Consider the following 11,873-nt stretch of genomic DNA (forward strand, 5'->3'; position numbering starts at 1 on the left):
ACTTTAAAGAAAGAAAACAGACAGCTGGTGAGTAAAACTTGTTTTATACGTCGAACCATGTGAGACTTTAAATGGACAATCATTAACGGCAGCCGACTGTGCTGTACACACACTTACTCTCTCACGATGTTACTTCTGTTCTCAACGTCTGCTCAGTATTTGAATATTAGGTTTGAATTTGTCAACACTTAAAGATGTGGCACTTTCTGGAACATGTTGGGTCAGAATGCAGGGCAGAGGTGCAGCGCAGCAGAACTCTAGTCAGTAATACTTGATAAAGAGCAGAGGAACGACCTCATAGTCTGTAGGTGTTCTGTACTTAGATGTGCTTATAGATGAGGAATATCATCCCGTCTGCTTCTCACATCTATGTAGAGGATTTCAGCTTCTACATTCCATAAGGACAGGTCTTAGAGATGTCTTGTCCAGACTTTATGTCACACCTGTACACTCCATGCTCTGCCTCCTTCCTCTCTGCACCACCATAGATTTCACTGTGTTGGACAAATGAGCTACACACACATTTCAACACAATGCAGTCTTGCATAACATTAACACCTGTGGTCTCAGCATGTCAGAGTTCAGAGTTGATGCAATGTTAATAAAAACAGAACAATATCAACTTTACACATGTAGGAGTCACAGCAGGGGGGTCATAATGGACAAGATTGGATCGTCATGATGTATCTCATAAAGCTGCCTCTGAGCATACGGGTCACAATCTGTCCTTCACATGTGGGGAAAATGATTAATATGAGTGAATAAAAGCTTCTGATTCACACTGAATAAGAAGTTGGAGTATAAACCAGCAGTCACATGTCTCTACATCTCTCAAACTGTCTGCATTTGCTTCATTAATCTTCTTTTACTGCTTAATCCTGTCTGAGGGTTCTCTCTGGAGCACAGGAAGGCAGCATGGATACTGTATGTTGATCTAGATAGGTACAACTTCATTCTTATCCTTTTACATTTAAGAACACAAACTTGAGTTCTACAAAGTCATCAATACATTTTTACAAACACCACTCAGGACTCTCTCTCACGTGTTCAGACTGCAGACGTGAGTGTGTGTGGACGCTGGTTTCAGACCTGTTTTATTTCTACTGTAAAGTCTGAATGATCCCAGGTCATCACACTCGTATAGTTACTGTGTGATGCTGTTCTATTCCCAGCAGGTGAGATGAGAATCAAGCAAAAGCAGCACAATGTTTGATTCAGCACACGGCCAGTCTGAACATTAGAAGAGTCCCACTCCGGTCCCGGCAGCGGCGGCGGCGGCGGCGGCGGCGGCATCAGGATGCTCTTCCTGGCTCACACAGCTCACCTGCAGTTCCTGGGCCTGGTGGTTGGAGTCGTAGCTTGGCTCCTCACTTTGGCCACCACAGGGCTCAATGATTGGCGGATGTGGTACGTAGAGGACGTCTCTGTGGTCACCTCTGGCGTGGCCTGGGTGGGAATCTGGAGGGCGTGCTTCTACAGCCACGCCCTTCCCAAAATGGAGTTCTGCCGCTTCATCTGGATATCGGACAGCTTCGCTCCGGTGGAAATCCAAGCGGCTCAGGTTCTGATGATGCTGGCGGTGATCTGTGGCCTGGCTGGGAACATCAGCGGCGGGATGGCGATGAGGATGGCGTACTTCTCTGTAGAAGATCGTAGTTCCATCAAGCGGAAGTTCTTGTTGGCTGGGAGTTTGTACATGCTGACAGCGTTGTGCTCCTCAGTCCCTCTGCTCTTGAACCTGAGCTCCGTGTTGACCAACAGCACCATAGACTTTCCTCCTGAGTTCTTCCTCCCTGCAGCTCCGGTCAGTCAGAAAGTAGGCTCGGCCATTGGAGTGGGGATCTTTGCCTCCGGCCTGATGATCGTCTGCGGCCTGCTGTTTCTCTGCTATGCATTCACCACAAAGGCCCTGAGGTCAGAGGTCGTTAGGGAGACCCGCCCTGCTCCATTTACCAACGGGTCTGAAGAACCCAAATGGCCCAATGGGAGCAGAAGAGATCAGCAAGGCAACGACAACCCTGCATATATTGCTGAGGAAGATTTGTAAAGGCAAAATGAAATCTTCTTTCTTTCTTTGTGTCATTCATGGAAAAGTCCCATTAAAGGCAAAGTAATACTGCCACTATAGGGTTAATGACTTTATCACATTAGCAGTTGTACTAATGTAATGGTTGGTGCAGAATTTTATATTAATAAATAAATAAATAAAAGCAACAACATCATCAGACAACTCAGTGTCATCGGACCTGAGTCACTATGGGAGAGAGAGAGAGAGAGAGAGGGAGAGAGGGAGGGAGAGGGAGAGAGAGAGAGAGAGAGAGAGGGAGAGAGACAGAGAGAGAGACAGAGAGAGACAGAGAGAGAGAGAGACAGAGAGAGAGAGAGAGACGGAGACGGAGAGAGAGAGAGAGAGAGAGAGAAAGAGAGAGAGAGAGAGAGGGGATTTTAAACAGAGTGCAATCCCCCTTTAAAGAGGCACTGAGTGTGTGTGTGTGTGTGTGTGTGTGTGTGTGTGTGTGTGTGTGTGTGTGTGTGTGTGTGTGTGTGTGTCTGTACCATAAGTGAAGCAAGGCGTTCCATACTGTAACACGTAGACTCTATACTTTTGATATAGATGCAGATTGCAGAAGAGGTTTTTCTCCCTGCTGTTGTTGCCTCACACAGCGTCTATAGAGAACAGCAACAGATTCATTCATTCATCCAGACATCCAGACATTCAGACAGACTTCATTTATTATGCATTCAAGTGAGAGACGTTGCCTTGGCTGAGGGACAGATCTGCATATGATGTGATATATGTGACATTCAGTGCTCTGCTCTCTGCAGCAGGACCCCTCTGTGTTTCTGTAATAACTGATCAGTGTGACCATTGTCAACACACACACACACACACACACACCCAGCATTTGAGCTGACCTTCTTAGGGAGTGTGATGGAGGTGACATGCTGAGGTGTGGGCTTCTGAGGCCCCACATGAGGAGGTGATGCTCGCATGTCAGGTTGACCGAGGCCCCGCTCACGTGACCCGGGTAGGAGGCTGACGAGAGCAGGCATGTGAGTTTGGAGAGGGGGCCGCCTCAGAGTGATGATTGTTGCCAGGGAAGGCACACACACAGTGGCCCAGTGGCCCGCTGCACCTCTCTGGAGGCGGAGGAACAAAAGGCCCTCTTCAGCCCAGCATGGCCCTCTGTCAAGAACACCAGTCTCACAAGTGGATGAATGGCAGACCTGCTCTGTCCACTTCAGGCCGGGGGTGCGCCGGTTTGTCGTGGACGCACACCAAAGCTGTTATTCCACTGAGCCGGGCGACGGTTTGGGTGTCAGCGATTTGGAACAGGAGAAGTGCTGATCTTAGTTTGATGGAGTTTAACTAAACACACAGTGCAGAAACATCTAGTTAAGCACTTTGGTGAACGTATTCATAACTCTGTCCCTTCCTCTCTCCTTCTACCTTCTTCCTTCTTCCCTCTTCTCCTTTGCTACAGATAACGGTGGCATAAAGCTGAGTTCTGTTGTATCTAATCTGCTCTGAGAACATCTAACCTTTTGCCTACGTTGTATAATAGGAGAACACTGATAAGAAGTCTTGGGAAAGGTGATCAGACGCATTAAAAAGCATTTATGAATTCATTTGGAATCTGTCCAATTATTGTTCTGAACAGAATTTTATCAAAGCTCAATCAATTCCATTTGGTGTTCAATGTGTTTAAGAGGCTGGTGGTGAGAGAATGAGCAGTAAGGCTTCATGTATGTTCTTATCTTCTTCTTCATTCTGCTGTATCAGACATGTGGCATTCTTCTGTCTGTTGGCATGTTGGTGTTCCTGCTCAAGTTACACATCAGATCAACAACATCTTATAGGAGAAGAGTGTGTGTGTGTGTGTGTGTGTGTGTGTGTGTGTGTGTGGAGTGTTGGAGGGTTGATCTAACAAAACCTCACCTAACAAAACTCCAAATACAGATCAACCTAACCCCGATTATTATATTAAATCATAAAATGTCTCCATCAGTGGGAGCAGCTGTTATGTTAGTGAGCTGAGATGTAAATCACTTAAGCTATTTATTTATAAGCTATTTCTGTGCTTATCAAGTTATGGAGGCAGTTTTGTTTATTTTCTGTGGGATGCATTTAAGCCTGATTCTGGGTGAAGGGCAGACATGTCATTTCCTGCTCACACACTGCTGGGTAATCAGAACATCTCTGTATTCCTCTCTGTGCCTCCCTGCTGATAGCTGCCGTCACACTCCGACACACAGGACACTCCCATTAGTCTCATGGTTCCAGGTTGGAGGGTTTGTTTACATGCACATTATACTCTCATTAAGCCGATGCTGTGCTTATTTTTCTGTTTATTTAAGTTCATTTCTGTTCACGTTACATTTGGAAACATTCTTAAAATCCCATTTCAGGGAATTCCAATTAAGACTCCTGATATTTCTCCATGTAAACGTCTTACTTACAGTCTCCTAGTATAATGTAACTAGAGCATAATGTGCATGTAAACATCTGAACGTCTGCCATGTTGTTGTGAGGAAAGGTGTAGTTTGGTGGTAACATCATTATCTCTTATTAACGTCAGTCTGTGGGGGCTTACATCACCAGGATGTAAATGTTTAACCATCACACTGAGGAATCCTTCCTAAGAGCATGCGGTGCACTGGACTTATATCTGTGTGCTGTAAATGATAGAGACAGAACATTTCTCTGCAGAGAGAACGGCATCTGACATTGGCAAATTTGTATAATTATGTCAAAGCTGGAGGCCCAAGGTCAACCTGTTCTACATTCTTCACAGGACACCCTGCCCATTAAAGCATTCATTAAACACAGCTTAGCTCAGCAACGGAGCAGGAAATCTGATGGAATTAGGCTCAAACTGAGTTTCCACCGTCACACACGCACACCTGACAAAGCAAGCCTGCTGTTTTCACTCTGACCCGCTCCGTTTGTCGTCTGCTGATGTCCAATGAATGCTTCTGATCAAAATATCCCAAATAATGTTTGATAGGTTTATGTGACTAATGGACTCTAGAGCACCACGTGCTCCAGACAGCCTGACTATGATGAAGACTGCTGCTGTTCAGTCACACATCACTTCATTTTATCACACAGATTCACTTTAGAATGTCTGTTTTTCTTCGGATCAACTCATTTGTTAGTGATCAAACTTATCTGAACAACAAGCGTCTGGTTATTCCCAAACACACACCAGGACACACACTATTTTACAGCTGAATGAGCATTCATATGTCAAACACAAACAAACAAGCAAACAAACAGACACCTGTGCAGTTGCATTGCAGTAAACTTCTTTATGTGAATCATTTCAATGTGCAGCACAAAACGGCACATCAGCAAAACTTAACAAGGCACAGAATATAATCTCTATATTTTAGTAGTAAGAATAATTTACAATCACAGCATTTTATTGAATATAATGTAAAATATACTTTAAGATATAGTATTTTTTTGGAACGGATAAAAAAGGCTCTTAAAGCCATCAGAGAAGAATATAAAGCATTTTAAAATTAAAAATATGCATTCTACTGGTGACAACCCTTCATCTAAAGGTGTTGTTGGATAGTGGAGGTGTGTGCAGTGAAGGTAGCTGCTGCAAACATTCCCTCTCTATACTCTACAGTAATATAGCAGTGTGTGAGGCTTTACACAACAAAGCAGTTTGAGGTGCAGGCTGAGCTCTACAGCTGATTGTGTTGTGCTGTCAGTCACCATGCAGAACATTCATCTATCATCCACTCCTTAAACATACTCTGAACGCTTGGTGCAGGAATTGTCTGTGCTCCTAAGACGGTAACGCCGCTGCCTCACAGGCTGAGACTCCACCTGTGAAAATAAGCAGGAGGCCACCAGAAGGAGCCCGGCCACTATCAGCAGAAATCCTCCTGCCCAGCCGCTGTACAGGGCATCGCCAAACTCCCAGCGTGGCACAACATCAGGTACGGTCTCATCAAAGTAATGTAACACTGCTAAGTGAGCAACGTAAGACACTGGGATCAGACACAGAACTCCAGCCAGTATTCCCAGTACTCCTCCCATGATGGTTAAGATCCTCTTGGTGCGGTAGCCTCCCTGGTCTATACAGCTGTTGACCTGGTAGAGTCCAGGTATGGCCACCAGGATCCCCAGCAGCCCCACCGCAAGGGAGGTGCACATGAACATGCGAGCCAGCTGGAGGTCATGGGACAGGCCCAGCAGGCTGTCATACGCTCTACACTCCATGCCCCCAACATCCTGCACCACACAGGTCTCCCACAGGCCCAGCTGGTAGCTCTCTATGGCCAGCAGCTCAGTGGACATGGTCAGCCACTGAGATGTGATGGTGGTGGCTAACGCACACAGCCACGCTCCAACATAGACCAACATCCCCAGCAACTCCAAAGCGCAGGCGCAAGTGCCCATGGTTCTTTCCCTCTCTGGCCTCCACGCTCGACAGACCCACAAGAGCTCCTCTTCTCTCGCCGCGCTTCAGATGGAAAAGCTTATGACGTCTATTTGTGACAGAATCTGCTTAGAACACCTGCTAATTAGAGTTTACCACTGTGAGTCACGGCTAGGAGCTGCTTCACAAACAGTTCCCACTCAGACAAGCACACATCATCTGTTGCGGGGGGGAGAGGGGCCTGCTTGGCCCTCCCCTTTGTCGTCCTCCTGCTTCTGCTGCTATGCCAATGGGCAGGCCAGGCAGAGCAGGGATGGCCAGTCCAATGCTTTCCCTCTGTAGCAGATCACATGGGACGCTATTAAATGCAGACGGGATATTATTTGTAAACAGCTTTTAAATACTGAGGCGTGGGCCTTTTTCCTCTCAGAGTTACAGGGAAACTGCATGGAGCTTAGAGAAGCAAACTGTAAACTAATTATAAGGTATCAACACAAAAAAACAACCACTTACAGCTCTGCTGAGCTGACAGAGACACCGGGAGCTTCCTGTCCTGCCCTCATGAGTTCATTTCAAACCTCCAGTGTGATCTCACCTCTTCATGTCCGAGCCGTAGGAGAGGTATTTTATATTTTTACAGTTTCTTTCATTTCATTTCATTGGTTTTCCTGTGATCTTGTGAGTGAACTGTGTTCACAATCATAAATGAGATCTTGTTCAGTCCCTCCCTTCAGTCACTCATTCACTATGAAAACACATTAATTTTAAGTTTACTGATGATCCTCTCTGATACGTCTGCATGTAATAACATCATATTTCATATTCACTGGATGCGTTAGTGGGCCTTCTGCTGCATGTGACTCAACCAGAAACAACAGTGCATCTTATTGTGTGCGGACTCTGATGCCAGCACTACAGAGCCTGTGGGAAATGGACGTAGGAGGCTCAGAGATCAAAGCTCTGATGTGAGAAAATGTTTCCCCGCCACAAACACACACAGTTGCACACATCGCAAATACACACAAACAAAAATGCAGAGATAAAATCCCCAGGCTAGGAAACTCCTCCTCCTCCTTCTGCAGAACAAAATGCTCAGCTGACTGGACCGATGTCTTGACAGTGTATCCACGCTTGCTTGACTGAACACACACACACACACACACACATGCACACAGGCTTGTGTAAGGATGTCTGACGGCAGCAGAAGCACATTTCCTTGTGTTTCTTGTGTGTAAGTATCATAATCTCCACAGGAATTTCATGTCAAACCAGAATTCATCCTCTGTGCCGGGAATAATAAATATGCCGAACACATGTTTTTACTTTTTCGTACTAATTGCCGATAGAGGTCAACAAAAGTCCTGGATTGCTTCGAATGTCCACAACACTAAATCCTACAGGCCTACAGTACAGCCCCACTACAGTACACATAAGTGATCAAAATACATTTGCTGAGGAAAAGCAGGGGCCCTGATAAACATACAACAACAACAAGAAGTTAATTTTTTAATTCAACCATTTTACAGGCTTTTAATATCATTTCTCTTTGAGCACTTTTGTCAGATTGGGTCTTTAAAAGTCTCTCCTTTGCTTATTTACTCCCTTTCATTTCAAATATCTTTAGTGTGTCGCACCACAACCCCTTAATGTTGCACTGATTGCATTTTGGTTGCAAAGATTAGGCTTTTATTGTGTTGCACAAGTAAGTGACCAGGGCCATATATTATATTATATTTTATAATTAATACTGGTTGTACTTAACAGATTAATATTCTTTCTCAATTCATTTTTATTGTACTTAAGTGTTGTTGCAAACTTGCATAGTGGACATAGTAGACAGGCATAACGTCAGGGTGCTGCACTGACATACTGATTCCACACACGCGGGGGCGCTGTTGTATCATTCATTGAATAAACAGTCAACAAACCTGGGGCTGTGTAATGTGGGGGAGTTGTCCCTGAACTCAAATTAAAAAATACTCAAACTAAACTTGTGTTAGCTGTGAATCGACATTGTTTAACCTATTTTTATGATTTTGCATAATTTTTAGTGGTGCAAAGTAGTGAAAATAACTTCTGTTAACTTCTGTAGAGAACTTAAACCAGTTCGAAACAACTGAGCAGTGAACATTTAGTGTTATCCTTAATGGCCGCCGGCTGCTCAACAACAACCACCGCTGTGGCAAAAACGTTACAATAATTTTATGTTTGTTTTGTCGCGGCGACAATAAAGTTTGCTTAAAGTTGTCAGCCGTGTTTCCCCATTGGACGAAGCCGCTGCTCTGTCGTACGTCCGACCGCTTATGCAAATCCGCTGTGCCCGAATATGGACACGGAGGAATGAAATATGGTGGCGGAGGCGAACATGGAGGACCGAGGACCGTGAGAGCTCCGCGCCGCTGTTTCGGGGGGTTGTAAGGAAAAAGTGGATGTACCACCAGCGGGACTTTTCAACGTCGAACCCCTGCGGAAAGTGTTTTATATTTGCGGTTCTACTTTTTTGCAAGTGCGTCGAGGCAGAGCGTGTTGTAATGCTGTGAAGAAGGAACTTTTCGGGGGATACAAAGCAGGACAGGGGGTCCGGCGTCGGCTTCAGCCCTCTCACCATCCCGACGCTATGCCGTGGGTCAGCGGCGTTAAGCGCAGAGAGAGCTCGGAGCTGCCGCTGCCCGCGGGCTGGGAGGAAGCCCGGGACTTCGATGGCAGAGTGTTCTTCATCGACCACAACACCCGGCAAACTTCGTGGATTGACCCCAGAGATAGGTATGCTAAAGGCCCGGGGAGAGAGCACAGAAACACCGAGGCGCTGTACCGGGGGAAGGTGCCGGGAGGGAGGAGGAGGGAGCCGCGGCGGCCAGGGATGGAGGTTGTGTTTTTATTTTGGGGGTCCTGGAGAGAGAGATCCTCCATTCCTCCACTAATGTGATACAAGGCTGAGGGGGACTTTGAAGCCTCGAAACGACGATCAGCTGTGATTTGGCAGCATTTTGGGGTTATGAAGGCAAACACACACACATGAGCTGTAACACACACTCACACACAGTGCTGCTGCTTTATTTCTCTCATTATCATTGATTTCTGGCGCAGTTTGACTCAGTAAACAATGACATTGGCGTGTTGTTATGGAGGGATTGGATTTAGACAGCAGCTCAATCTTTCCTGTTTGTTTCCTTGGAGATGTTGAGAGGAATTGGACATCAAAAGTAAACTTCCAATCCAATAAGATTCAAATCCAGACTGAACAACAAACACACACCACTTCTATCTTATCTGAGTGTTTAGTAAATAAACTAATTTCCCTCCTCATGCTGGAAGGAAACATGTTTACATTCATCTGTACACTCACTAGATGTGACTTCCACACACCTGAACATTCCTGCTTCACACACACACACCTCACACAGAGAGCTATTGTTACCTAAACTCCCTCTTCTGTCACACACAGAACAGAGACATCTCCAGTCTATCAAGTAGATCTCTCAGATCTGTGAGAAAGAGCTGCTTTCATCCCTCAGTGACCCTTTAATGAGGTCGCTTCACAGGGATAGAAAGACGGGAACGCATCGGTGTAGACGAGAGCTCAGCATGAAACTCCAACTCCCAGAAATCTTTGTGAAAATATGTAAGGAATGCTAGCTGGGCCACTGGGAAAGCTGCGAGGATGTGCTCTGCTTTAGAGGGGACTGGGATCTCACCAGCCCACAAACTAGACTCAATCAGGCCTTCAAGGCAGACTGCAGGAGATTACTGGGACTTAGAGCAAGTATTCCAAGTGTGCTGCATGATGAGGGACGAGCAGCAGCGTCTCAGCTCCAGGTTGTAGCTGTGAGTCTAAGAGGAATCGTGTCTAGATGACTCTGAGCAGGAATGGAACTGATTTCCCATAACTGGTTCCAACGGCAGCAGCAGCAGCTATGTGTCGGCTTCATGGCATCTAGATAAGAAAAACCTGATTTACTCGAAGGCCCCCCCCCCTTCCTCCCCCCTCCCAACACCTTGATGAAGCATTGTTATGTGCAGCTGATAGATAGGAGTTACACAACATTCAACATCTGATGGTTGGCGGTGGTTGAGGTGAGGGGGGGCTGGGGGGGCTCTGGAGTTTTACCTTTGCATGACTAAAGAATGTTTTCTGCATTAGTTCCGGTGCTGCTCAGTGATTTATAGACGATCTAAGCCAGAGGAATGTCTTCTGTCACCACTTGATACTGACTGTCCAATAAATCACATCGCCGTTTGGCACTAAAGCCGACGATCTGCTAACCTGCAACCGTTACAAAGAGGTGTCAGCTAGGCAGGAGCGCGGCTCTGCTGCTGTTAAAATGGAGCGCCCCTCCATCAGCTGTAGGGAAATGGGTTTGTTTACGTGCCACTACAGGCAGGACGTGCATGGCATCAGCAACTGATTGTCAGGAGAGATGAATGTGGCTGTGATAAGATGCTGGACAGACTTTTCTCTCTCTGCTGCTGTTTGACTGCTGCAGAGCTCTCAGAGGAGGAGGAGTGGTTGATCAGGACCTGTACATGTTTATCACACCCTGCTGCTCATCTTAAATTCATAATAATGTAGATCTTTGTACAGATGGATACTTAGAATAGACGCAGACTCAAAGTTAGAGATGCTTCGTCTTTAGTCGACTTCTTTGTGCAGATTTGTCACATGGAATTCCAAATATGCACGCTGGCCCTTTAATAAAGTCAGGTGCAGCTCTGAGCAGAGAGCAGTCAGGCTCAGTCCAGTCTGGAGGAGTCAGGCTCAGTCCAGTCTGAAGGAGTCAGGCTCAGTCCAGGCTGGAGGAGTCAGGCTCAGTCCAGTCTGAAGGAGTCAGGCTCAGTCCAGTCTGAAGGAGTGAGGCGCTCCTCTTCCCACCAGCTGAGATCATCCGATGGATCAATCAATGTTTATATTTATACATTACAGTCATGCTGGCAGAAGCTGAGGGATTAAATGACAGAATTCAGTCATGAGAGCTTTGTTGTTGTTGTTGATGTTGTTGTTGAGTTAGAGTTCAGCCTTCAGTACCAGGAAGTGTGAGAACAAGGCTGCTCTGGTGGATAACTAAGAGTTCAATCTCCTCTCTTCCACCTGCTGTAGTAGAAATGTATCCATTATTCACACTGGTGTTCTATTTATGTTGGATCTTTGTTGTTTTTGTTGGAGACTCTCATGTTAGACGGGACTGTGCTGCAAATGACAACAAACTCGTCTACAAACTCTGAGGTGCTTCACTTTGGAGCTCTGCTGTCAGTGCTGTGCGTCTGCTCCAGAGAGTGTTGTGTGTTGTGTGTTGTGTGTGAGCCTGCAGTCTGCTGACCCTCAGAGAGGCGTGTCTGTCGTGGATTAGAGCCTAATCACTGAAACACAGGGCTCATTCAGCTGGAACATGATTGTCATTGATGATGATGACGTGCTGTGACCGAGTCGTGTCTCAGCTGAACACGGGGCGCAAGTTCGAGAGGACAGATCCTTGT

At 46.1% G+C, this 11,873-nt stretch overlaps 2 protein-coding genes across 2 annotated transcripts; one reads left to right on the forward strand and one right to left on the reverse strand.

Moving 5' to 3' along the window:
• The first annotated feature begins 1,177 nt into the window (after positions 1–1,177).
• Positions 1,178–2,174, forward strand: cldn34a (claudin 34a). The gene has a single exon (XM_076158550.1). It carries the CDS (start codon positions 1,298–1,300, stop codon positions 2,045–2,047), a length of 750 nt encoding a protein of 249 aa, XP_076014665.1. The 5' UTR covers positions 1,178–1,297; the 3' UTR covers positions 2,048–2,174.
• Positions 2,175–5,307: 3,133 nt separating this feature from the next.
• Positions 5,308–6,667, reverse strand: cldn33b (claudin 33b). Its single transcript, XM_076158465.1, has one exon. It carries the CDS (start codon positions 6,419–6,421, stop codon positions 5,762–5,764), a length of 660 nt encoding a protein of 219 aa, XP_076014580.1. The 5' UTR covers positions 6,422–6,667; the 3' UTR covers positions 5,308–5,761.
• Between the last annotated feature and the right edge of the window lie 5,206 nt (positions 6,668–11,873).

Source organism: Genypterus blacodes, unplaced genomic scaffold (assembly GCF_046128005.1).
Source record: "Genypterus blacodes isolate CSIRO-AG114 ecotype Tasmania unplaced genomic scaffold, CSIRO-AGI_Gbla_v1 ptg000009l_1, whole genome shotgun sequence".
NCBI classification, from domain to species: Eukaryota; Metazoa; Chordata; class Actinopteri; order Ophidiiformes; family Ophidiidae; genus Genypterus; species Genypterus blacodes.

What these genes read in the sequence shown, in the direction of transcription:
- cldn34a (XM_076158550.1), top strand. Translation starts at nt 1,298, where the DNA reads ATGCTCTTCCTGGCTCACACAGCTCACCTGCAGTTCCTGGGCCTGGTG.
- cldn33b (XM_076158465.1), bottom strand. Translation starts at nt 6,421, where the DNA reads ATGGGCACTTGCGCCTGCGCTTTGGAGTTGCTGGGGATGTTGGTCTAT.